This window comes from Carex rostrata, chromosome 9, assembly GCF_964058835.1.
Source record: "Carex rostrata chromosome 9, lpCarRost1.2, whole genome shotgun sequence".
Taxonomy (NCBI): Eukaryota; Viridiplantae; Streptophyta; class Magnoliopsida; order Poales; family Cyperaceae; genus Carex; species Carex rostrata.
This window is the reverse complement of record NC_135926.1, coordinates 11,496,580-11,522,895: the sequence shown is the minus strand read 5'-3', so window position 1 is coordinate 11,522,895 and position 26,316 is coordinate 11,496,580. Positions and strand designations below refer to the sequence as shown.

General features: G+C 37.8%; 2 protein-coding genes across 2 annotated transcripts; both read right to left on the bottom strand.

Annotated features, from left to right (window-relative positions):
- Positions 1-16,217: 16,217 nt before the first annotated feature.
- Positions 16,218-19,094, bottom strand: LOC144559310 (G-type lectin S-receptor-like serine/threonine-protein kinase SD2-5). Its single transcript, XM_078308321.1, has one exon. It carries the CDS (start codon positions 19,050-19,052, stop codon positions 16,431-16,433), a length of 2,622 nt encoding a protein of 873 aa, XP_078164447.1. The 5' UTR covers positions 19,053-19,094; the 3' UTR covers positions 16,218-16,430.
- Positions 19,095-20,164: 1,070 nt separating this feature from the next.
- Positions 20,165-25,828, bottom strand: LOC144559203 (Transducin/WD40 repeat-like superfamily protein). The gene is made up of 11 exons (XM_078308197.1): positions 25,604-25,828; positions 24,623-24,719; positions 24,239-24,300; positions 23,750-23,806; positions 23,392-23,451; positions 22,464-22,520; positions 22,243-22,285; positions 21,727-21,804; positions 21,074-21,359; positions 20,796-20,946; positions 20,165-20,400 (listed from the first exon to the last, which is right to left on the bottom strand). Exons 1-11 carry the CDS (start codon positions 25,715-25,717, stop codon positions 20,314-20,316), a joined length of 1,092 nt encoding a protein of 363 aa, XP_078164323.1. The 5' UTR covers positions 25,718-25,828; the 3' UTR covers positions 20,165-20,313.
- Between the last annotated feature and the right edge of the window lie 488 nt (positions 25,829-26,316).

The following is a 26,316-nucleotide window of genomic DNA, read 5'->3' as shown; positions in this document are numbered from 1 at the left end:
TATCACATCTCAAAAATTGCCCGAACTGCTGAAGGAGTGCTTCTGAGCCCAATTTTGCATCTCTGGTTAACATAGCAAAGCATCTTCAAAAATCATGAAAATTGATCAAAATGCAGTCTTGACATCGTAGAACAAGATTGTGAAGTTTCACACAAAATCTCAAAATAGATCGCAAGATATCATCTCTCAAAAATTGCCCGAACTGCTGAAGAAGTGCTTCTAAGCCCAACTTTGCACCTCTGGTTAACATACAAAAGCATCTTAAAAAATCATGAAAATTGACCGACATGCAGTCTTGACATCGTAGAACAAGACTGAAGTTTTATGCAAAATCTCAAAACAGATCGCGAGATATCATATCTCAAAAATTGCCCGAACTGCTGAAGAAGTGCTTCTGAGCCCAACTTTGCACCTCTGGTTAACATACGAAAGCATCTTCAAAAATCATGAAAATTGACCGACATATAGTCTTGACATCGTAGAACAAGACTGCATGTCGGTCAATTTTCATGATTTTTGAAGATGCTTTGCTATGTTAACCAGAGGTGCAAAGTTGGGCTCAGAAGCACTCCTTCAGCAGTTCGGGCAATTTTTGAGATATGATATCTCGCGATCTGTTTTGAGAATTTTTGTGAAACTTCACAGTCATGTTCTACGATATCAAAATTGCATCTCGATCAATTTTCATAATTTTGGAAGATGCTTTGGTATGTTAACCAGAGGTGCAAAGTTGGGCTCAGAAGCATTCCTTCAGCAGTTCGGACAATTTTGAGAGATAATATCTCGTGATCTATTTTGAAATTTTGTGTGAAACTTCACAGTCGTGTTTTACGATGTCAAGACTGCATGTCGATCAATTTTCATTATTTTTGAAGATGATTTGCTATGTTAACCAGAGGTGCAAAGTTGGGCTCAGAAACACTCCTTCAGCAATTCGGGCAAATAAAATTCATACAAACTTCCAACTTAACAATTCAAACTAATCTAAATTCCAAACAAACTGAACAGCATAATCTCCAAAAAAAAAATTATTAAAATTCCCAGGCTGCGGAATTTTTCCACGAGGTGGAATAAAAAATTTTGGGCTGCGGATTTTTTCCGCGGGTTGGATATTTTTAAAAATCTCGCCGAACCATGGTTGTTTTTAATAAAAAATATTTTTTTTTGGTAAAAATAAAAATCTCGGCATGGAAAAGGCAAGCAACCAAGCGGCCTCGATAGTATTTTTTTTTTCCTATGGCATTAAAAAACTAAAACGTAATAACATGTATGATTTAATAAAAAAAACAATTTCAAATATAATACAGATCCTAGCATGTCAAACTATGTATATATAAAGAGAGAGAGCTAGGCTATGATACATTGCAATGCATAGTCATTTTTCTACATTGAACTATAAATCATATGATTCAAAGTCTAAATAACTGATTCAAATTGTTCATCTTGTTGTCCATATTAATATGTATTTGGAGACCAAATTTTACTATTATTTAAGATTTATTGAAAATCGTTGTCTTCAGATTTGTCTATTATACTGTATATTTTCGAGTTGGAACCTGACAACACAGGATTTTATGTGCTACTCGCAAATATATACACTGAAGCAGAGAAATGGGAAGAGGTAAAGAAGTTGAAGGAAAGAATAGGTGGTCGTGGGCTAAAGAAATCCCCAGGTTGTAGTTGGATAGAAACCAGAGGAAAGGTTCAAGTGTTTGTTTCTGGCAAAAACTCGCATCCCCAGAAAGAGAAAATAGAGAAATTTATAGAGGATATCATGAGAAGGATGAAAGAAGAGGAGCAGTTTGTTCCAAATAAGAGGTATGCATTGATGGTTAATGCTGAGGATTGGATGGAGGAGGAGGTGCTTTGTGGGCACAGCGAGAAGCTTGCCATTGCATTTGGTGTTTTGAATTCAGAAAATGGGAGGCCAATTCATGTTGCTAAAGACTTGAGAGTATGTCGGGACTGCCATGAGTTCGCAAAAATTGTTTCTAAAGTGATTGGTGTTGGTATAAATTTTCAGAATATTCGGATAGTTAGAAATTAATTAAAATAAATCAAATTGAAATAGAGTTATCCGGATCGTGCGAAACACTTTCCTTAAGCGTATTCCGTCTCATCGTGCAAGATGGAACCACAACCAAGATAATCCGGGGTTGTTGCTCCTTAGACACGCCATGGAAGCAACTGACGATAACTCCACAATATTCAGCATAGATCAGAATTTGATTAATTGGGATAAGATACAAACGGAGGATTAATCAAAGGACTTTCTGTGGGAGTAAATCAAAGAAAAGGTTTTTACTCCTTTTCATATATTTCTCAGATACAAACGAACAGAGGAGAGAGATTGTTACGTTACGAAATTTTTACAATTAAATTGAAATGAATCAAAAGAAAGAATCAAGTTAATTGTGTTAATAAAATGGAAGTTTAAACCTTAATTAAGGTTTCCCTAAATAAGTAAGTTAATTGTGAATTGAAACCGCGTCGAAATTTCGAGATTTCGGAACTTTATAGGCTCAGTGCGGATTAGATTGACCGCAGTGCGGGTAGAAGTCATCCGCAGTGGCTCAGGCTTTTTCTGGAATTTTGACAAAAAAATGACTAAGTAGTGAGTGCGGGTGAGGGATCCGCAGTGCGGATGGGTTTAGCCGCACTCATGAATTTCTGTATTGCACTGAATTTTTCTGAAATCGGCTAAGTAGTGAGTGCGGATAAGGTTGAACCGCAGTGCGGATCAGGTTCATCCGCAGTAGGCTCGGACTTTTCCTGGATTCGGCTGACAACCGACTAAGTCTCGAGTGCGGATTAAGTCACCCGCAGTGCGGATTGGCTAATCCGCATTCAGGGTAATTTTAACCCTAAAACCCAAATTAAACCTTCTCTCTCTCTCACTTCACCATTTTCCCCATTTTCAAGTGAATTTCGGTTAAGAGAGAAGGAAAAGATCCCGTGAGTTTCCGTTTCGCTCAGACTCCCGATTGTTGCGAGAAATCGAGTCTGGAACCGAGAAAGCAGCCGAGGATCTCTTCGAACCCTTCTATTTGGTATTTCTTTCTCTCCTTTTTACTTTCGAAACCTCGAATTTTCTCGATTTCTCGGATTCTCGTTTTAAACCCGAGATTTGTGTTCGAATTGCTCGAGGACTAGTTCCTCTACACTTCTTACTAGTTTGTTTGTCAATCTTTTTCCCGATTTCTTCCGATTTATGAAATCTGATTTCTAGGGTTTCGTGCCAAAATTGAAAGTTGGCATAATCGTGATTTGATTTGCTTAACCCGACCAATTAGACTTGTAATCGGTAGGGTTGCCTCCTGATCGTGAATTTTTAGAACATTTAACGGCCGATTTGAGGTTTTGACCAAATTAGGGTTAACCAAACGGTAAATTGAAATGAACCGAGAACCAAAGTAGTGAACCGGTGATTGATGGTCACCAAATGGAGAGTTGTATGGTCCCGAGGACCTAGATGAATTTTGTGTGGTTTTAGATGATGTTGGTAAGAAATAATGAACCGAACGAATTGATACCAAAAACATAGAAATTGAATAGGGAAGGTATAAACCCTAGCACCACTCGATTAAACTCCTCGATCCTGAACCAATGTTAAACCTAGTATACGTATAATATAGGTGTAGGCTCGGTCGAGCAAGAACTTGCGAGACCATACGAGACGTCCAATCCTTAGCTTAAGCGGTACGCTCGTCAAACAGGTGCGGGATTCTTGGACTTGTTTGATACTTTATTTTCAGGAATTAAACTGTGTATTCGTTTTGTCATGTTGAATATCATTGATTGCATCTGAATTGTGTAAAGCATTTGCATAGCCCAATCAAATTAAACTCGAATTGATATGACTTGAGTGATTTTGCATGCTGGTATGGTTGTAGGTTGTGTCGATCTATTATGATCTGATTTGATTGAAAGTCACCACGATTGATTTGATTTGATTTGATTTGATATGTATGTGAATGGATTTACGAAGTTAAGCACTTGGATCCAATGAATTTGCCAAGTCGGGCTGTATGCTGACTTGGATTCCCAGGATCCTAAATGGCCTTAGGTGAACGGCCCTCGATATTCCCAGTACCGGTTGGGACGAGGGAGGGTGATTATGTTATGAGATGTGTGATTGGAAATCGTGGTTGACTTGTGTAACGTCTATGGCTCGGTAGCATTTTCCTACGTGTTAATGCATTTGAACGGTCGATTGAATATGACGAATATTGGAAACGATTCTAAAGTGGATTTTCTTTACATGATTCAAACCAGACCTTAATAAACTGTTAAGCCAAGCGGTTGCAGATGGGTGTCAGATAAAGGGTCCAGCGGTTGGCCATCTGTAGGTGTCAGTAACCCTACAGATGTGGGTTTGATAAAGGTTCAGCTCGAAAGAACATCTGTAATTGCTACAAGCCCTACTGAACTGAGTTAGGAATCGAGTTAAGCCAAAATATATGTTGTGTTTGAGATTCATCTTGGAAATTCCGTAAACTGTGTTTCAGGTTGATTAACTGTTGTCGAGTAGTGGCATTCTGTTATTTATGTTTTCTTATATAACTGTTTGCATTGTTGTTGTTTGGGTTTCATTATTGAATATAGAGTTTGATTGCAAGTCCAATAATTCAAATGTGGCAAATTCGCACTGAGAATTTATTCTCACCCCCACCTTCCCCGTTATTTTACAGGTATTGGTGCGACTGATTCCGGAGAGGCACGAGAGTAGTAGGCCTTAGTAGCTTACCAGTATATGACCCTAGATATCTTTTGTTGTATAGATTTAGGGTAGGCCTCGTGGTTGGTATCCGGATGAGATACTTTTGTTGTATTATATGCTGACCAGACTGTGTACTCTGATATATATATTAGAAACTTGTTTGAATTGCTTGTTTTTTTGGTTTGAAATGTGAGTAGCCTTGTAAGCATACACGGCGTTGTATGCTTACGGCGGGGGACTGTTACGACCCGTGGCCGCGGGGTGTGACAGCTCTCTTCGGTGGTATCAGAACATAGGTTTTAAGCCCTAACCAGACTGATATGATACGTGAGTGGGGTACGTTATACTTGGGATCGTTAAGGCTAACGACTTGTTCGTTCTATGAGATAAGTATATGCAAATTCAATAAATATTTCTTCTTATTTAAGAGTTATGGAAGGACGTCGAGGTAGGGGACGACCTCGAATCAGGAATCGCGATCCTATTCAGGATCCACAGAACGAGTCAATTGTTTATACGAGTGAGGCTGGATCTGCAGGTATGTTGTGCACGCTTAATTGCAGAAAAGTTGGAGGGTTAATACCGTGCATTTCAGCGGTGGAAGTAAGGCACCTGATCGATTCCGGGTGCAATGCGTATCTAGCGACGGTAGTGTACACTACTACGGAAGTTAGAGAGATAAATACGATTCCAGTGGTGTCGGAGTTCGTGGATGTGTTTCCGGAAGAAATAGTCGGATTACCACCGGAACGAGAAGTGGAGTTTGGCATAGAAGTGGTACCAGGTACGACACCAATTTCAAAGAGTCCGTATCGTATGGCTCCTGCAGAATTGAAGGAACTCAAGGCCCAATTAGAAGAGATGCTGGAAAGCGGGTTTATTAGACCGAGCACATCTTCATGGGGTGCTCCGGTGCTGTTTGTGAAGAAGAAGGATGGTACCTTGCGGTTATGTATCGACTACCGTGAATTGAACAAGGTGACCGTCAAGAATAGATACCCGTTACCCCGAATCGATGACTTGTTTGATCAGCTGCAAGGATCTTCGATCTACTCCAAGATAGACTTGAGAACGGGGTACCACCAGCTGAGAATACGTCCGACTGATGTGGAAAAGACAGCCTTCCGAACGCGCTATGGGCATTACGAATATATGGTGATGCCGTTCGGGCTAACGAACGCTCCGGCTGCATTTATGGACATGATGCAGCGAGTGTTTCACGACCTATTGGATTCAACTGTGGTGGTGTTCATCGATGACATCCTGATATATTCAAGGTCACGTGAGGAGCATGAGGTACATCTGCGGATAGTGTTACAGAGATTGAGGGATCATCAACTATTCGCAAAGTTTTCGAAGTGTGAGTTCTGGCTTGAGAAAGTGGCCTTCCTTGGGCACGTGATATCAGGTGAAGGGTTGGCCGTGGATTCAGAAAAGATTCGGGCGGTGACCGATTGGAAGAGGCCAGAAACAGTTACGGAGATTCGCAGTTTTCTGGGGCTAGCCGGATATTATAGAAGGTTCGTACTTGGATTCTCACAGTTAGCTGCTCCCCTTACGAAGCTTTTGCATAAAGGTGTGAAGTTCGAGTGGGGTGCCACTCAAGATCAAAGTTTTGAGGAGTTGAAGAGTCGGTTGGTAACTGCACCGGTTCTTGCCATGCCCATCACCGACGAGGAGTATACCGTCTACACCGACGCATCCGGATCTGGTTTGGGATGTGTATTGATGCAGAAGGACCATGTTATAGCATATGCTTCTCGGCAGTTACGATCACACGAACAGAATTATCCGACCCATGATCTGGAGCTAGCTGCAGTGATCTTCGCTTTAAAGATTTGGCGGCATTACCTGTATGGAGTGAAGTGCCGTATCTTCACGGATCACCAAAGCTTGAAGTATATCTTCACTCAAAGGGAGTTGAATTTGAGGCAGAGGAGATGGTTGGAGCTGATGAAGGACTACGATCTGGATATCCAGTATCATGCCGGAAAGGCAAACGTGGTAGCAGATGCGCTAAGCAGGAAGAGTCAGATCAATCTGGCATCGATTATCACCAGCGAGACACACCTCCTCGAAGAAATGAGAAGAATGAATCTGCACGTGGGTGCATCCCGTGAGTTTGCATTGGAAACCTCATCTCGATTGATTGGAGCGAGCAATAGTGCAGGTACAGCTACAGTTGCCTCGATTATCTTGGCCGCGGTCGAGGTTCGACCAGAGTTACACGAGCAGATTCGAGCAGCACAACAAGAGGACCCAAAGTGCCAGAAATTCCGACAACATTTCGAGTCAAAGGCAGACTCGCCATTTCAACTCCACGAAGATGGTATTCTGCGGTTCCATGACCGCATATGCGTTCCGAATGTCTCAGAACTGAAGAATCTGATTCTGTCAGAAGCACATGACTCGGGGTATACCATTCACCCTGGTGAAGTCAAGATGTATCAAGATCTAAAGCGATATTTCTGGTGGCCAAAGATGAAAAGGAACGTGCAAAACTATGTGGAGAAATGTCAGGTCTGTCAGCAAGTTAAGGCAGATAGACGGAAGAGGGCGGGCTTACTAAGACCTTTGGAGATACCCATGCGGAAATTCGAGTCTATCACTATGGACTTCGTGACTGGATTTCCGAGAACCGTTGGACGATATGATGCCATATGGGTGATAGTGGATCGGTTGACGAAGATTGCACACTTCATTCCACTCCGGATCGAGACATCCGGAAGAGAGCTAGCCGATTTGTTCCTGCAATACCAGTTTAAATACCACGGATGTTCGCGACACATTGTCTCCGACCGAGACACTCGATTTACATCTCACTTTTGGGGAAGCTTTCAAGAAGCCATGGGCACGAAACTGAGATTCAGTACAGCCCATCATCCGCAAACCGACGGTCAATCCGAACGAACCATACAAATATTGGAGGACATGCTTCGATCCTGTGCTTTGAGTTTCCGAGAATCTTGGATCAACCATTTGTACTTGGTAGAGTTTGCGTACAACAATAGCTACCATTCGAGCATTGGAATGTCACCACAAGAGGCACTTACGGGACAGCAGTGTCGCACACCGCTGTGGTGGGGACCCGCAGGTACGTATTCACCTACCGGGCCTCAGATGCTGGAAGAGATTGCCGAAAAGACGAAAGTCGTTTTGAGTCGGCTTAAGTCGGCCCAAGAGCGACAAAAGAAATATGCAGATGTGCATAGAAGACCGTTGGAGTTTCAAGAAGGGGATCACGTGTGGCTTCGAGTTTCACCCGTCAGGGGTGTACACCGATTTGGCGTATCAGGCAAGTTGAGTCCTAGATACATTGGACCGTTTCAGATTTTGAGGCGAATGGGACCGGTGGCATATGAGCTTGCATTGCCACCAGCATTGGACCGGGTTCATCCGGTGTTTCATGTGTCACAATTGCGCCGATACGTACGAGATCCATCTCATTGCATTAATCACTCGGACCTGCATGTCCAAGGTGACCTGTCCTATCAAGAAGAGCCAATGCAGATATTGGACCGAAAAGAACAGCAACTTCGGAGCAAGACGATTAAGCTTGTCCTGGTCAAATGGGGACGCCATTCGACTAAGGAAGCAACATGGGAACATGAGGAAACCATTCGTGAGAAGTACCCGGAACTATTCAACGAATCAGGTACGCAATTTAGTTCAGAGGACTGAACTTTATTCTAAGGGGGGGAGAAATGTTACGTTACGAAATTTTTACAATTAAATTGAAATGAATCAAAAGAAAGAATCAAGTTAATTGTGTTAATAAAATGAAAGTTTAAACCTTAATTAAGGTTTCCCTAAATAAGTAAGTTAATTGTGAATTGAAACCGCGTCGAAATTTCGAGATTTCGGAACTTTATAGGCTCAGTGCGGATTAGATTGACCGCAGTGCGGGTAGAAGTCATCCGCAGTGGCTCAGGCTTTTTCTGGAATTTTGACAAAAAAATGACTAAGTAGTGAGTGCGGGTGAGGGATCCGCAGTGCGGATGGGTTTAGCCGCACTCATGAATTTCTGTATTGCACTGAATTTTTCTGAAATCGGCTAAGTAGTGAGTGCGGATGAGGTTGAACCGCAGTGCGGATCAGGTTCATCCGCAGTAGGCTCGGACTTTTCCTGGATTCGGCTGACAACCGACTAAGTCTCGAGTGCGGATTAAGTCACCCGCAGTGCGGATTGGCTAATCCGCATTCAGGGTAATTTTAACCCTAAAACCCAAATTAAACCTTCTCTCTCTCTCACTTCACCATTTTCCCCATTTTCAAGTGAATTTCGGTTAAGAGAGAAGGAAAAGATCCCGTGAGTTTCCGTTTCGCTCAGACTCCCGATTGTTGCGAGAAATCGAGTCTGGAACCGAGAAAGCAGCCGAGGATCTCTTCGAACCCTTCTATTTGGTATTTCTTTCTCTCCTTTTTACTTTCGAAACCTCGAATTTTCTCGATTTCTCGGATTCTCATTTTAAACCCGAGATTTGTGTTCGAATTGCTCGAGGACTAGTTCCTCTACACTTCTTACTAGTTTGTTTGTCAATCTTTTTCCCGATTTCTTCCGATTTATGAAATCTGATTTCTAGGGTTTCGTGCCAAAATTGAAAGTTGGCATAATCGTGATTTGATTTGCTTAACCCGACCAATTAGACTTGTAATCGGTAGGGTTGCCTCCTGATCGTGAATTTTTAGAACATTTAACGGCCGATTTGAGGTTTTGACCAAATTAGGGTTAACCAAACGGTAAATTGAAATGAACCGAGAACCAAAGTAGTGAACCGGTGATTGATGGTCACCAAATGGAGAGTTGTATGGTCCCGAGGACCTAGATGAATTTTGTGTGGTTTTAGATGATGTTGGTAAGAAATAATGAACCGAACGAATTGATACCAAAAACATAGAAATTGAATAGGGAAGGTATAAACCCTAGCACCACTCGATTAAACTCCTCGATCCTGAACCAATGTTAAACCTAGTATACGTATAATATAGGTGTAGGCTCGGTCGAGCAAGAACTTGCGAGACCATACGAGACGTCCAATCCTTAGCTTAAGCGGTACGCTCGTCAAACAGGTGCGGGATTCTTGGACTTGTTTGATACTTTATTTTCAGGAATTAAACTGTGTATTCGTTTTGTCATGTTGAATATCATTGATTGCATCTGAATTGTGTAAAGCATTTGCATAGCCCAATCAAATTAAACTCGAATTGATATGACTTGAGTGATTTTGCATGCTGGTATGGTTGTAGGTTGTGTCGATCTATTATGATCTGATTTGATTGAAAGTCACCACGATTGATTTGATTTGATTTGATTTGATATGTATGTGAATGGATTTACGAAGTTAAGCACTTGGATCCAATGAATTTGCCAAGTCGGGCTGTATGCTGACTTGGATTCCCAGGATCCTAAATGGCCTTAGGTGAACGGCCCTCGATATTCCCAGTACCGGTTGGGACGAGGGAGGGTGATTATGTTATGAGATGTGTGATTGGAAATCGTGGTTGACTTGTGTAACGTCTATGGCTCGGTAGCATTTTCCTACGTGTTAATGCATTTGAACGGTCGATTGAATATGACGAATATTGGAAACGATTCTAAAGTGGATTTTCTTTACATGATTCAAACCAGACCTTAATAAACTGTTAAGCCAAGCGGTTGCAGATGGGTGTCAGATAAAGGGTCCAGCGGTTGGCCATCTGTAGGTGTCAGTAACCCTACAGATGTGGGTTTGATAAAGGTTCAGCTCGAAAGAACATCTGTAATTGCTACAAGCCCTACTGAACTGAGTTAGGAATCGAGTTAAGCCAAAATATATGTTGTGTTTGAGATTCATCTTGGAAATTCCGTAAACTGTGTTTCAGGTTGATTAACTGTTGTCGAGTAGTGGCATTCTGTTATTTATGTTTTCTTATATAACTGTTTGCATTGTTGTTGTTTGGGTTTCATTATTGAATATAGAGTTTGATTGCAAGTCCAATAATTCAAATGTGGCAAATTCGCACTGAGAATTTATTCTCACCCCCACCTTCCCCGTTATTTTACAGGTATTGGTGCGACTGATTCCGGAGAGGCACGAGAGTAGTAGGCCTTAGTAGCTTACCAGTATATGACCCTAGATATCTTTTGTTGTATAGATTTAGGGTAGGCCTCGTGGTTGGTATCCGGATGAGATACTTTTGTTGTATTATATGCTGACCAGACTGTGTACTCTGATATATATATTAGAAACTTGTTTGAATTGCTTGTTTTTTTGGTTTGAAATGTGAGTAGCCTTGTAAGCATACACGGCGTTGTATGCTTACGGCGGGGGACTGTTACGACCCGTGGCCGCGGGGTGTGACAGAGATATACTAAGGATTGTATCAGAAGGAGAAAGGATTAAGAGTATTTATTTTTTATTTCTCTGCTCCCATATCAAACAGAGGGAACATATGTAAATATATAGATCCAGTCTAGAAACTTAATGTTGATTAATGATTATTATAAAACGAAAAGAAACGCATCATGAAGATGCTATGAAGAGGTGTAACAGTAAAAGTCATTAACACAATAATGGTGATAATTAGCAATATAACTCACCATTAAAGAAATATATATTCAATTTAACCCTCTAATTTTCAAATATCACAAATGAATATTTTTATCAAATATAAAATATTGAGTTGGAATTTTGAGTTTTCAAATAAAGTTTCAACAATTGGGAGGGAGATTGTGCTGAGAGACTCGAACCGGTTTCATAAATTTGAGGAGGGGAGATGCTCATGTAGAGGTTATTGGTAGCATTGAAGGAAAAAGATGTTGTGGTTTGGTGGCCATAGCTAGTAAGCTTATTTTTTTTAATTATTATAATCTTTTTAAGTTGGTTAAATTACACAATTGGTCTCAAGTATAAGTGTATAACATAGGTCCATATTGCCCTCAAAGTAACATAATTTCTCACTTTTTTTTTTCTTCCATGAACTTTCTAATCTATAGCAATGTAGAATTAGTTCTGTTTTTAATTAGGAAATTTTTTTTTATGTCACTCCAAAACATGAAATTTAGAAATTTGTCACCCCAAAATCTTAAATTAGCTAATTGCCACTCCAAATCATTATATTTAGCAAATTGTCACAATTATACATATAATTCATATATTTTATTAAAATTTTCTGAAAAGTAGTGTATAATAAAACGTATTTTGGTATTTTCAAAATTGCCCTTCTCTCTTCTTCTTCCCTCTGATGATTATCCACGGAACAATTCAAATCCAAGGAATGGGGCAAGGAGAAGAGACAAGTCCCAGACGAGTGCTGCCTTGTACGATTATATATCCACGGAACAATCCAAATCCCATTTGGTTTTGTTGAAATAGCTTCAGTTATTTTATTGTCTGATGAAGGAAACCAAAGAATCACGAAACATCCAATCAGAAACTTTGGTTTTGCAAAAGATAATCAAAAGCTCAATAACGAATCACGAGATTCAAAATCTTTCTGACAATTAGCTTAGAAAGTCTTGTTTGTAAATTCATATATTCAGTGGTGTGAGTGAAGAAAAAAACATTCAAATTTTGTCTCATCTCGGTGACAACGACGGAGACAGAGCAAAGCCTTCAATTTTGCCTTCTGAGCTCAAGCTGCGTTTTTTCTTAATTTTGGAAATGGGGCAAGGACATGGGGCGGTGGGAAGAGAGGGGCAATTTTGAAAATACCAAAATAAGTTTTATTATTCACTATTTTTCAAAAAAATTTAATAAAATATCTGAATTATATGTATAATTGTGACAATTTGCTAAATATAATGATTTTGAAGTGACAATTAACTAATTTAAGGTTTTGGAGTGACAAATTCCTAAATTTCACGTTTGGAGTGGCATAAAAATAATTTTTCCTTTTAATTACCCTTTTTGCAACATGCTGGGTTTGGTCAGGATTTCCCGACATAATATCTACTGTTTTTAAGTGCTGCTTTTTAATATAATTCGAGGAAGGAAAAAAAGAGGTTCTCTATTTAAAATTAGGATAAGCTTTAGATATATATATATATTTTAAATAGAATATATTACTCGTATCTTTTTTTTTTTTTGATAAAAGGCTTTTAAGCCCGTTTCATTTAAGAAACAAATATCGGATACATTACTCGTATATTTTATTCATGAAACAACCTCTACAACAGTATCATTGTACCAATACCAGCATCATCAACTCTATTACCCAAATTTAACACCACAAAGAACCTAATTCTGCTACATAGATTGAGAAGAAGGGAGAAACATTCACCATCTAACTAAGACATTGATTTAGATTTTTGTTTCGGTTTCTATTACAAATGGGTGCAAGGTGCTTAATTGTGCCCAGTTTAGTTTTGCGTGTTAAATAGGAATTCTGAATTATTTTGCATAAAATCGTGAACTGTGTAATGCTTGCAACCTCCACAAACTCTGCTTTGTTGCCTTTTGGCTTCTGCAAAAACAATAAAATTCATGGTATCTATCCACCAGATTGCCTGCATGAATTGGGATTAAAATTTTACCTGACTTAGCGGCAACAACTTGGATTTGTATCCGAAAGAAGGTTTCTAAAAATCTCAGAATAAAAGTAACTTTTTTACTATCATAATTGAAATGACTCTTATATAAGCATACACTTTGATGTCACCGTATAAACGTTAAAAATAGAGAAATTGGTTCAAGTAAAAAACACAAACATTGATGTTCTCCTCAATTAATCCTCCAGGGTTATATATCATAATCGATGTTTCAATACAAAAACATTGATGTTTATGTAATAAGATATGAAAATTTCATCTTAAATAATAATAATAATAAAAAAAAAACAAGACAACAGCTAGCTTTTTCAAAAGTTGTCCGTCTTTGAAGACAAACTCTCGAAAAATCAGCGGTTGGATAGTTTAAAAAAAAAGAATTTGAGGGCATATTTGTAATTTATTTTTTTCCTGAGGATATGCATAAAATTTCCGGCTCCATATATCTCATATCAATTTGGAAAGATGGTAAGGCTAATTAAGGAAGCTCAGTTAACTCAATCAAATCTTACTTGGCCATTAATTATGCACTGGAGGGTAAATTGAACTCAATTTTGCTTCAAAGAATCCTTAATATTGCAATTAAGACTCAAGTTGACCCATATTTGCTATAATTATAAGCTCCTTCACTTTTCCCTCATTATTACACGATGCCTCAATTTGACCCAATTTAACATCAATTTTTTGTCTGTTGTGCATTTGAATTAATTTACACTGCACAAGTCTGGGTCAATCTTCAAATATGTAATGGTTTTGAATATACCAAACATGCCTAAAATTGATAGATTGATGGAGAATATTTCTGCAATTTTTTAAACTTCTTTTGCCTTCTATAATTTATGTATTCAGGGGTTATTGAATTCTGCTTTAATTTAATGTAGGGTGATAGTTTAATGAGAATATTCAAAGCAGCGACACTTGCCGTTGTATCATATGCTATGTTGCATGGATACGGATACGGGTATCGTATCAGATATGATACGGATACGGCGATACGGCAATTTTAAAAAATCTAGGATACGATACGCCTATTATATATATATTATTTTTATTATTTTATATATTGCATTTAAAAAATATAATAAGTCTAATTAAAAAGGTAAAATATATCACAAAATCTAATTTACTGAATAATGTTTTAGAAAGTTAAAGGTTCAACGTAAGAATATAATAAATATTATAGTTACCAAGATGCAACATAAGCCAAACATTGGCGGAGTGGTTAATACTTTTGACTAAAAGATGCACTTCCCCAGTTCGAATCACGGACGGAGCAGAAAATTATTGTTGGTGCATCGCGGTTCACAGGTGCGGAAATGGTTCACGGATGCGGGCGGGCGCGGCTCTCGGTGCGGGCACGGCTCACGGTTCTGATGGGTTGGATCCGCACGTATCCGCACGTTTCAACGGAGTATCGGCAACCGTATTGACTAAGTAGAGATACGCCAGCTGGCGTATCGGATACGTATCGTGGCCGTATCGGACGCGTATCGGTATCCGATACGGGTACGGTGCCTAAATAGAAGTATCGGAGTAACATAGATCATATGCATCATCAGAGAGAAGGCCGTGCAACCCCTTCAATCCATTGTTAGGAGAAACTTATGAGGCCAACTTCCCCGAGAGAGATACGATTTATTTATGAAAATGTACTCTTTCTCTATTGGCTTTGAAATAGACCAAAATGTCCTTTGTTTCACACACTCTTTTCTTCCCTAGGATTATGGATGCACAATGCACTTCATTTTCTTATGAAATTATATATTACATTTTTTTTTCCTTTTTTCTTTTTTGAACTATTATGATCTCCAATGCTCACTGATTCTGTTATAGTTGGGGATTACTTTCATATATTATGTGTATAAGTTTCTTTCCTTTTTTTTGTCTTTTTATTTGTTTGATAATTCAGACATGATCGTTTTATTGAAATTGAATAATAAGCCACCACCCAATATAATAGCTTGTCACTGTGAAGGACAGGGATGAAAAATTTGGAGAGAAGGTGACTTCAAGTATAAATTTTGGTGCCAATCCATCATCGGAGACTCTGTTAGAGTTTTGACTTTGGAATTTGATGATGGTGTAACTTTTACATGGTGTAAGATAATTATCATGTAAAAATGATTTTATTTAAGCCAACATTTACTAGATAGTAACACTACAAATTGTACATTTTTTGTAACATTTAAGCACAACCGTCTATGTAATTTACTAACTTCTTTTGTACAATTTTTATTATGTCTCTCCAACAACTTATTATCTTTCACTATACATAAAAATTACTCTATGCAACTTTTTTCTCTACCTCGGAAAAAAACTTGCCGAAGCATCGCGAGGCCTCCATCTAGTATCTCAAAGGATTGTTTATAAAAGCTACTGTGTTCTTATTATTAAAGAAATAAAATTTTCATGTATGCTCCTTCAGAGCTGAAATTTACATATTTAACCTTTGAAAACTGAAATTATCACATTAACCCATTTAAAACTAAAATCTCTGTAATTTACGCATTGAGAACTTAACAATTTGAAGGGGGCAATTCACTTGTAAAGTTTTAGTTACTAGTTAGGTGGTTATAGTCTTATAGATACCATGATGTTTCAGTCGTTCACATATGGTTCTCGTATCGTTAATAAACCCAGCAGGTTTTGTTATTTTGCAAAGAATTTCATTGCTGACAATAATTTGTTCAAGTCTTCCTATGCAAAAAAAAAAAATTGTACTGATGGGCTATAATTTTTTTCATTATTATTTTTCTTCTCATATTTTCAGTACAACCTGACTGTTACTAATTAAGGACAAATAGACAGATAACAGGGATTACTGGATGGAAGGAGAATGCACATAGGCAAGTAGGCAACTAAAGACAAAATATTATTTTCTCTTACGAAAAAGTTCCCAATATTTCCCTTTTCTTTTGGAAGAAATAAATCAACTGTTATTTTCTAAGCATTGAACACAACTGGATAGTAACATGATATAAATAGTTTCACAATAATAGAACAGAATTAGCTCCAATTTTACACATTGTTATGCCATAACTAATAAAACTAAATCTGCCTTGTACATACCCCCACACAGAGAAGAAACTCTAAAAGTACTTGGTTGAGCTTGGTAATGAACTTTAAATTAAACTACCCACAATGCATCTTCAGCTCCTAATGCCATAAAGTATTGCTAAAATATCATCGAGGGCCTGACAACACCGAAGCTAGAATGGGAGCAGACTCGTCCACTTGGTTAACTGCATTCGGGATCATTGGCATTAAAGAAACAAAGTTATAATTTAATGATGTTTCCACCTCCATTGCTCCCTCTAAAACCTTAATCACCAGTGACATTGTAGGCCTTCTACTACTATCCCATTGCAAGCACCACATTGCAAGTTCCATTACTTTCATAATTTCTTCTTCATATAATTTGACATCACTGAGAATTTTGTCAATCAAATCGAATACTTGATTGCTCTTGCATTTTTCCTCTAACAGTGCAATTAGATGGGAACACTCTTCATTTTGGGAATAATCAAGGTTTCTTCTCCCACATAGAATCTCCAATACCACCACACCGAAACTATAAACATCAACCTTCTCATTGACCATTGCTGTCAGCCATTCGGGTGCTAAATATCCAGGAGTTCCCCTCATTCCAGTCATTACTCTACTCTTGGCCCTATCGATTAGCTTCGATAGCCCAAAATCAGAAATTTTTGCATTGAAGTTTTCATCTAAAAGGATATTTGCTGGTTTGATATCTAAATGCAAAATTCTTTGCCTGCAATCCTCATGAAGATAACATAAACCCTTTGCTATGTCAGTTATAATTTTGTATCTGGTAGGCCAATCTAAAGGAGCACTCTCATTGCTGCCATAGATCCACTTGTCCAAAGATCCGTTACACATATACTCGTAAACTAACATCCTATTCGACTTGTCAGCACAGAAACCGATCAGCCGTACAAGATTGATGTGATGGGTACTGCCAATACTCTCGACTTCCGTCAAGAAATCCTTCTTTTTATGTCCAACATTATCCAAACGTTTCACTGCTATTCTCTCATCACGAGAATATCCTTTAAAAACAGTACCAAATCCACCTTCTCCCAACTTTATGGCAAAGTTTTCAGTGGCTACTTGTAGCTCATTGAAAGTGAAGCGTGTTGGCATTCCTGGTAATTGATCGATGCTGTCCTCCTCTTGCTCCTCTCCACTTCTTCTCAACCACATTATGAACAAACCAATAATCAGGAGCACAAGAACTGCACCTCCCAATGTAGAACCTAGCAATACTACAAACCTGTTTTTTGACTTTTTTCCTTTTAAAGAGGAACTATTATTAGGTTGTGATGGAGTAAGTTGCACCTTAGGGGGTGATGGAGTAAGTTGCACCTTAAGGTATGCAGAGGAGTTATAATGCGTCATCTCAGGCTGATTATTCTCAAGAGAAAATACCTCCCCTGGCAAATAACAAAAGCCGTCTGATGAATTTGAATCATAATACTGAAAAAAGGCAGCTTTGCAAGTGCAATTACTTAAACATAACTGCTTGCAGCTCTCCTTGTCGATCCTATCAAATGATATTGAACTGCTATCAATATAATTGAAGTAGGACATGTCATCAAAGGCTATTAGTTCATGGTTTTTCATATTTCCACAAGAGATAGGTGTCACCAGCATGCAACCCTTGTTGCCTTGCCGAATATCTACCAGCTTGAAATTTTCAGAGGGGCAAGTGCAAGATTGTTTATCAGAACAAATTCCATAATCTCCACAGACAGTTGGGTAAGCACAGTTGTCTGGATAAACATCCAGCAAATCAGCTACTATGTTCCAAGAACTATCATTGAAATCATAGAGCCGGAGGTGACCATCCCACTCCAATCTCATGAACTGCACAGATGAAGCTTTAGGCATTGTAATTAAATTTTCCTGAGAGTTTGAAAACACCACAAAACTGCCATTCATGAATTCCATGTAAGCAGACTTGTTTCCCTTATTATTTATAGATATTTGAGATTGAAAATACATTTGAGGGGGGTTTGAATGAACAAATGCATACAACCCATTTGCAAGGAGAGTCAGGTACAGCCGGCTTTCAGTCCAATTAGTGACGGCAATATTGGCAGTAAGCCTCATGCCTTGTGCCAATTTTTGCCCCAACACTAGTGAATCAGTAGGGTGGTCAAAAGATTGCCAAATTGAAGAATTATTTACATCAAAGAGCACCAGATTACCAGATTCTGTGACATTAATTCCAGCCACAGAGCGATTCACCCCACTAGTGGACCAAACTAGGGAACCATCAAAGTCATGGAGAGTTAGACCACTGTGAGATGTCAGTTGAAGTGTGGCTTTTTCGCTAACAGGGTTAGCCCGATTTGCTGACCAGATGACTTGTGGATGAGAGGCGTATACTATGCCTCCACCACTATCTGCATAAACTATGAATACAGAGAGGAAAAAGCTCTTACAGGGAGAGAAACAGTAAAAGCCAGCAGCAAAGGATGGCCCAAAATAACCAGGATTTAGCCGAAGGACGAGGGATCGAACTGTTGACCCATCTGAGGTGGGTACGGTGTGTGGGAGAGAAGGTGAGTTGATCCAGTTTGTCGGGGCTGCCGCAGTCGGGTAGTCATAAGGTTGTGCATTAACAGAGAAAGAGAAGGATAGGAGTAGGGGAAGGAATGCAATTGAAGAAACCATTTGGTATAGGGGTGGTTTTTCAGTGTAGTTGGAGAAGTAGAGAAGCAATTTTGCCATGATAAATAACACTAGATGTACTAGTCCACTTGAAAACCAAGTGGGCATGCAGGTCGCTCTAAGTCAATATGAAATCAAAGCAATTGCTTGGTGACAAGCTTTATTATTCCGACTCACTGTTGAGAGATTGGAACATTTTAGTGTGATGAGTTGCACAGACTTCAGGAAATGTCCTTGATGAATGCAATGACAGTGACCCGATACAAAATATGATGTTTTTTAGGTTGCTATGAGTTCCAAGAGGGCTTTAGTGGATGCAGCCGCGTCAAGGGAAATAAATCTGCTGTGATTCTTTGGAATTGCAGGGACCCTGATTTTCCAAATCAAACCCGCGTCAGGTGGCTACCAACTCAAAATAGATTTTTCCCCTTGCAACCTATTACACGTCTACATATGGTAATGGACTTATGGCTCCAATAATATTACAATATTTTTCTATTCTATTATTCGTTGTTTTCTTGAGACGAAGATACGGAATTCGTTCAAAATTAATGGCCTTAAAAACGGTGTAAATACTAGCCTGAAAATAAATTATTTAATTTTCCTACAAAATTTTTTAATTAGTGGTTGCAAATCTGCAGAATGGATATTTTGTTAAGGACTTATTTGCTTATTACATCCTCAAATTTTGATCCTTGTCAAAAACTGACGGACACTTTTGGTATTGATTTTTTTTTAATTTATTTGATTCATAAAAAATTTCCTTGACCTTTAAACGAAGATCTCTTCCATTCTACGAAAAGAGGAAAAGGCAAACAACCAAGCAGCCTCACCGAAAGATGGGTATTTTTTTCTATGGCATTAAAAAACTAACACATGATAACATGTATGACTTAAAAAAAAAAATCAATTTCAAATATAATATAGATGCTAGCACGTCAAACTATATATATGGCTACCCTGTTTTTCCTCATGGAAATTGTTGCCTAATGGCCCTAGAATGTCCGTTTATGTTTTATCACTTGGATGAATTATTGTGACTTGAGAGTGACCGCTACGGCCATGCATTTAATTTATTTATTAATTAATTTCATATAAATAAATTCGGAGGCCATAATAATACAAAGAAAAAATATTAATGAACTGCCTAGACATTGGAAGATATTAGGAGATGAATAGCTAAATTGCTCCAGAAATGTAAAGCTTACAAGGAAAAAGTAAATATTATTTAATTTTTCTAAACTAAGAGGAAAAGAGCTCAGATTCCTTCGGCCGAACGCTGCCAAGGGTTTCTAAAAAAAAATGTTTGTTTTGCATCTGGTTTTTTATAGTGTTTACTTCTGACAAATAATAAACATTCATCTCTCCTTTACACAGTATATACTTTGAGTACCTTTGATGTATCGCAGACAATCAGATTTTCTGAATCAGTAGGGGTAGTGCACAGCCAATTCACCTGTCAAGCCATCTTATGTCAAACACTAAAATTTTAATAGTAGTTCAGTATCAAGTTCTGATACATTTGAGTGTTAACTGCTCATACGTGTCTCCACACTAACATTCCATTTATTTGGGTCTATATTGAGTTGCGGTTCAATAAGCTTTCTGAAAAAAGTTTCAGATAAAAGAATCACCAAAAAATTATTCCTAAGAAAAGTAGGCTCACTACAAATACAAAGATTAATTGGAGCAAACTAATTAAATGAGGTCCAGTTAACTAATGCTTTATTAGACCAAATTGAAGCATAATTGAAATATCTGGGTGATGACCAAATACTGAACCAGTTTGGACCAGGTACTAGGAAGTACCAGAGGAAAACAAAAATTCCAATTTTTTGAAAGCACACTGACCTTTCTCTTGATATCAATACTCAGAGCCAAATCATCCACTGAGCTGGATTGTAACGAGGAAAACCGGTTCAACCAATTCCACACCTTCACAGAGGAATCATTTCCACCCGAAATTAGAAACTTTCCTTCCTCTCCAAATGTCGAAAATGAACTATTATTTTCAAAAAGTAAAGAAAGAAATAGCTTGGTTTAGAAATAATTAGTCTGGTCAGAAATCTTAGGATAGAGATTAAAAGTGGAGATTGTAAATGAAATTGCAATCCTTGACAGAAACATACACACAAGAAACAGCAGCTGTATGACCTCCTAAAGAGTAGTCAAGGTGGATTCTCTTCTCACCACTTTCATTACAATTAGCACTTTGGCCTACACCATTTTTCGATCTTGGCTTGGTGAGGGGTCGCAATTCAGACTCCAAATCAATTACATCTACAATGCCGTCTCCTCTTGCTACAGCACATATTTTGTACGATGCACCTAGAATCTTATCAGTTTGTGGTACTGCTATCGAGTGCACAAATGCTGGGTTTAAACATTGTCCTAGATTCATGTTCTCTGGTACCCCTGACATTTCAGAGAGGGAGAGAGAGAGATCAGAGTTTAGGCTTTCTTTTCAAGGAGGTGGTTCTTTGAAGATAATTTCAAGGACATATGGAACCAAGCGGGCATAGTGACTATTTTTCACATATTCTGTTGAGGTATGTATGAAAATAATAACATAAATTGCTCTGAAGGGGTTATAGATAATTCCCATAGAGACAATTGGAACTAACTTTTGCATTTAACACCACACATATTACTCTTTGCAAACAACTATACTTGCAAATTATGAAAAATATTTTGGTGGTATTTGCAAATTCAACAAAACAGTGGGTGAATTTAACAACAGCATTCATAACATTAAGGAGATTATCGTATGGTACATACAAACCATAATCTATGACAAGTAGTTTTCGTGCTTTTGAGAAGTCCCATATGGCAAGCTTCGAGTCAAGACCACCAGTAATTACTGTCAGACCAAACTATCAATTAATTAACAAAAATATAAAAAAAATGATAATTAAGATATTTCACATAACTACAAGATTTTGGCATTTAGTCCACCAAACTTAAATTTGATAAATTCTCCCAAGTACAACACGCGTGAGCATTTATAATATTAAAATTTGTATCTAAGTGTGCAGGTAGTATCGTTATTTAGTTGTTGAAATTGGTAATTGGTGGCTAAATTAGTTCCTTGTTGAAAGAAACTTGCTTTTAGCTTCAACAACTTTTCTCTTGGCTTGTTAGTTTTCTAATTGATGAATTTGATCAATAGATAAATAGGGGCGTGACCCCTATCTCTTTCCTCAAAAACAAAATAAATGCTATGTTACTAAGTAAACACTTTACCACATTTGCTCTTGCTAAAAGGAACAAGGCAAAAACAGGAATTTATGAAACTTACATGCCCAAGGTTTCCATGGAACAAATTGTGCACTGCTACAAATCTACAGAAACAACAGTTAAGTTGAAAACTAAATTCAAGTGGAATAATGAATACACCAACTGTTAAAGGTTTAGTGACGTTTTAAGGTTTAGCGGAGGCGGGCATTGAAGTTCCTGACCAATGTTTGGAAACTACTTTTTTTCTTCCAAAATAATTAACAAAGTTAATTGAGAGGATACGCTTGAATGTGCCCCTCTTAGTGATTTGCACAGACGTTTCTGGTTGGTGTCAATGATCTGTAATTGGAAAAAAATCAAAACAGATTTCATTAAGAGCTGCAATCAGGTATCATCACACCAAAAGGAATGAAATGTACTTATATAACAGTGACATTCTCACCATATATAAGTTATACAAGAGATGCTTACAAAAGAGAATTACTTGTATACAAATAAAAACCAAATTTACTTGAGTAGAGAACAGTCCAATCAAAGTGGGTTTTCACGAAACTGCACCTTTTCCTGCTATTGTTTGGTATTTATCTGATTTGTGACTCCAACCATGGTTTTGCAAAGTTTGCAGCAAAGAGTTAACTAAAGTCAGAGTCTTATGAATCTACAGAAGCCACTCCCAAATCTTTACAATCAAACATGCCTTTACTACGTTGTTAAATTAACTAACAAATGGTTGTACCGTGAGAGCATAAAAAGATGAATAAAATATAAAATTTGGGTTGTTAATGGTAAACATGCAGAAACCTAGGTAACAAACCACAATTACCCAACTAGCAAAATTTTTGTTTACCAATTTTTATACTGATTTTAGCTTCATTTACAAGCTACAATGCCAACCCCATCCCCCGGAATTCTCTGCTAGAGCCAATGGCTTAAGTGAGTCACACAATCCTACAGAGTCTGAGGACTCTAACAAATACAGGTAAAAAAATTCTTTCAACTTGAAGTAAGGTTACTTTTTTCTTCAGATGGAGGAAAGTATCATTAAAGATGGCAAAAAAGTTCCAACTTAAAATAGAGAGATTAGTTTGAAACCAAAATATGGGTAGATTGCTCGGGTTATTAATTTGTACTATGCATCACCTTCAAATACAATGAATTTTGGAGTAATTGTCAAAAAAAAAAAAATGTCATACAAAGAAAAAATAGGAACCTTGACATCTCCACAGTCATCAACAGCAGCTAGAAAATTTGACTTTGTGTTAAATGATATCTGCATAAAGTAATAAAAGAAAAATAATGATTAAAAAAAGATGCATCTGTTCACTAAATTAACTTACAGCATGCATTGCCATAATGAATGCACTCTTACAGAGTTACAGTGCTACCATAAGGAAGGACAAATCGTGGTTTTAAAAGGGGAAATGTACAGCCAAGCTGCTTCTTGTGTGCTTTGTTTAGTTTTTAATTATTTCTATTTATTTTTTGGGTTTGGGGGGGGGGGGGGGGGGGCCACAATAAATCACCCAAGAGATTTTAAAAAATGTAGAGAAAATTTTGTATGCTTGCACCTGATTAATTTCATCTTTGTTATAATTATAGGTCTCCACTGGCTCTGATTGGGATCCCTACAAGAGAAATTCAGGATGCATAACAAGTTAACAACACAATATGGATGATGCTTTATTGCTAAAATTCTGTAGTATGGATTCTGACTTGCATAAGTTTAGAGTTCACATATTTGCAATTGAAAGCATCGTGTATAAACAAGAGCTCAAAAAGTAACCCAAAATATAACCGTGCAAAAAGTTAAAGCTTGTATAGCATAGTTTTGTGGCATTGATGTTACGTTAGTCATGTACTGTCTACATTAAACATTTTAATATCAGCATTCATAACAAGACCAGTGTATACCAGTTAAGATATACTGTCAGTGAACTGATGGTATTATTTACTGGCAGCAACTTAGAATCAAAACTGATCATGACAGCCACCGGTACATTATAGATAAAAAGAAGGATACAGACAAGGATGGCACGTGAATATATATATGAACTTACCAAACGGACATCAAGACAAGTTATTTCCGTACCAGAAGAAGCATAGACAAGGTCATCATTTCCTAGAAACCATTGCAGGATTAGCAAGTTCACATTAAGACCAGTAAGGGAATAACATGTAATGATTTATAATTAAGGTTCTAATAGCAAAACAATAAATCTGGATACAAGACCAGAAAAAGAGTACATCATCATGTTCAATTAGCAAATCATTAATGAAAGATCATACCATACTGATTATAGTATCTGTAGCTGCACTGGTACGATCTTCCAGTACAATAATATTTATTTTTCTGGTAGGATGACAAGCTCTCAACAATACCTATCATTAGCAACAAGTAACCACATAAAATGTGGAAACTAAGATACAAAGTATGTACCAACCTGATTTGAAACAAAGAGAAGAAATAGGCCCCTTTGCAACATCAATGGTTGACGCCACATCCTGACAGCGCAGATCAAACAAGCAAATCAAGCCATCCTATGAAAACAAATAGAGTAAAATAGGAAAACAAAATTAAATTAGAAGCTAGGTTTCACTTGATATTCCCTATTTCCAAGTAATCAGAAGCTAGGTTTCACTTGACTTAAAACTATATTAGACCTCAATTGTGCAAATCACAACTCACTGCAATTGAATTTTCATCTATTAGACCTCAATTGTGTAAATTAGTAATAAACTCCGCATAACAATGGTGCAGCTGAAAATCCTCTATTAGCATCAAAGATGAACTAAACAAAACGAGTGGGAAAAAAAAACATCTCTGTAATCAAATGCTAGTGTTATCAGATCCTGCTAATCAAGTACCGGTATCCAGCAGTAGACCCTTTTATTGCACAATGTGCACATAATAACCGAATCCGTTGAGGTAAAAACCAATCATTGTACTCGGCTAAATTTTGGTAGAATTTTGCATTTGTAGAAACATATCAAACATCATAGAGTGCAAAATTGAAACCATAAACTGTTAAATTTACAAGGTCAAATATGCTACTCCCTAGGATTTGCACTACTTAACCTATGTAAGGAGAAGAACTTGAAAAAACCATCTGCAATCATTCAGGCCAGGCTTGTATTTACGTTCATATGTCTATGTTATTAACAAATTCATTGCACTGTGGTGCAATCCAGCTGAGATAATGTGAATTCATTGATTCTTAAGAGAAATCGGAACAAAAGTAACCTTCAACCATCTCTTTTATATACCATCTAACATTCAGTCATTTCTCTAATGCTCAGCTAAAATCCTTCCTCGACTTACAAGTATCCTTTCCTCAATCTCATCAATACTTTAATTTCTCCAATTACGTAAAATTCACACAAATATATATACGCACGCGCACACAGGAAAACGGTTATTATACCTCTCCAGAAGAGGCGACGAAGCCAGGGCGGGAAGAAGAGGAGATGCAACAAGTAGCCTCCGCCTTGTGCCCTCTCAGCCTTCGTGGCTTCAAGTTTTTTGCTTCCCCCGCCATGATTCCGACTGCCTTTTTCTTCTTCTGGGACTGAGAGGGTCGGAGGGGAAGGAACCACCAAAAGGGAGAACTGAAAAGAGTGAAAGAGGAATAAAACCCTCACGCTGGTTTCATGAGTGAGAGCCTGAGAGGAATAGTTGATTCCCTAGGGCGTGTAGCGATTCAACGACAGGCGGATACGGATCAAGAAAAAGACTCCCCGGTTAACACAAATATTGACCAATCTACTCGAAATTCTGCAGTTCATTTTATCTAGAGATGTTTATATTACAGTGTTGCAAATAACGGTGTCCTCGGACCGACATAGTACAGGCAAATAATTAATTAATTAAAAATAATCAGTTATAATTAAGATTTTAAATAGCGTTAATCGTGTCATAGCGGAAAGACTAAAAAAAAAAACTAATGCGAATAGTATAGTTATAACAAAAACTATTATACATAGCATTTTTAATTAAAAAAATATTTTATATTTCTGCTCATTATCAATATTATCTAAAGTCTCATAGAGCAATAACTAACACAAAATTGATTAAGAAATTATAATATCTATATTGAACCAGCACAAAGTCTAAATTGTTATTCAAAATATCTCTAAT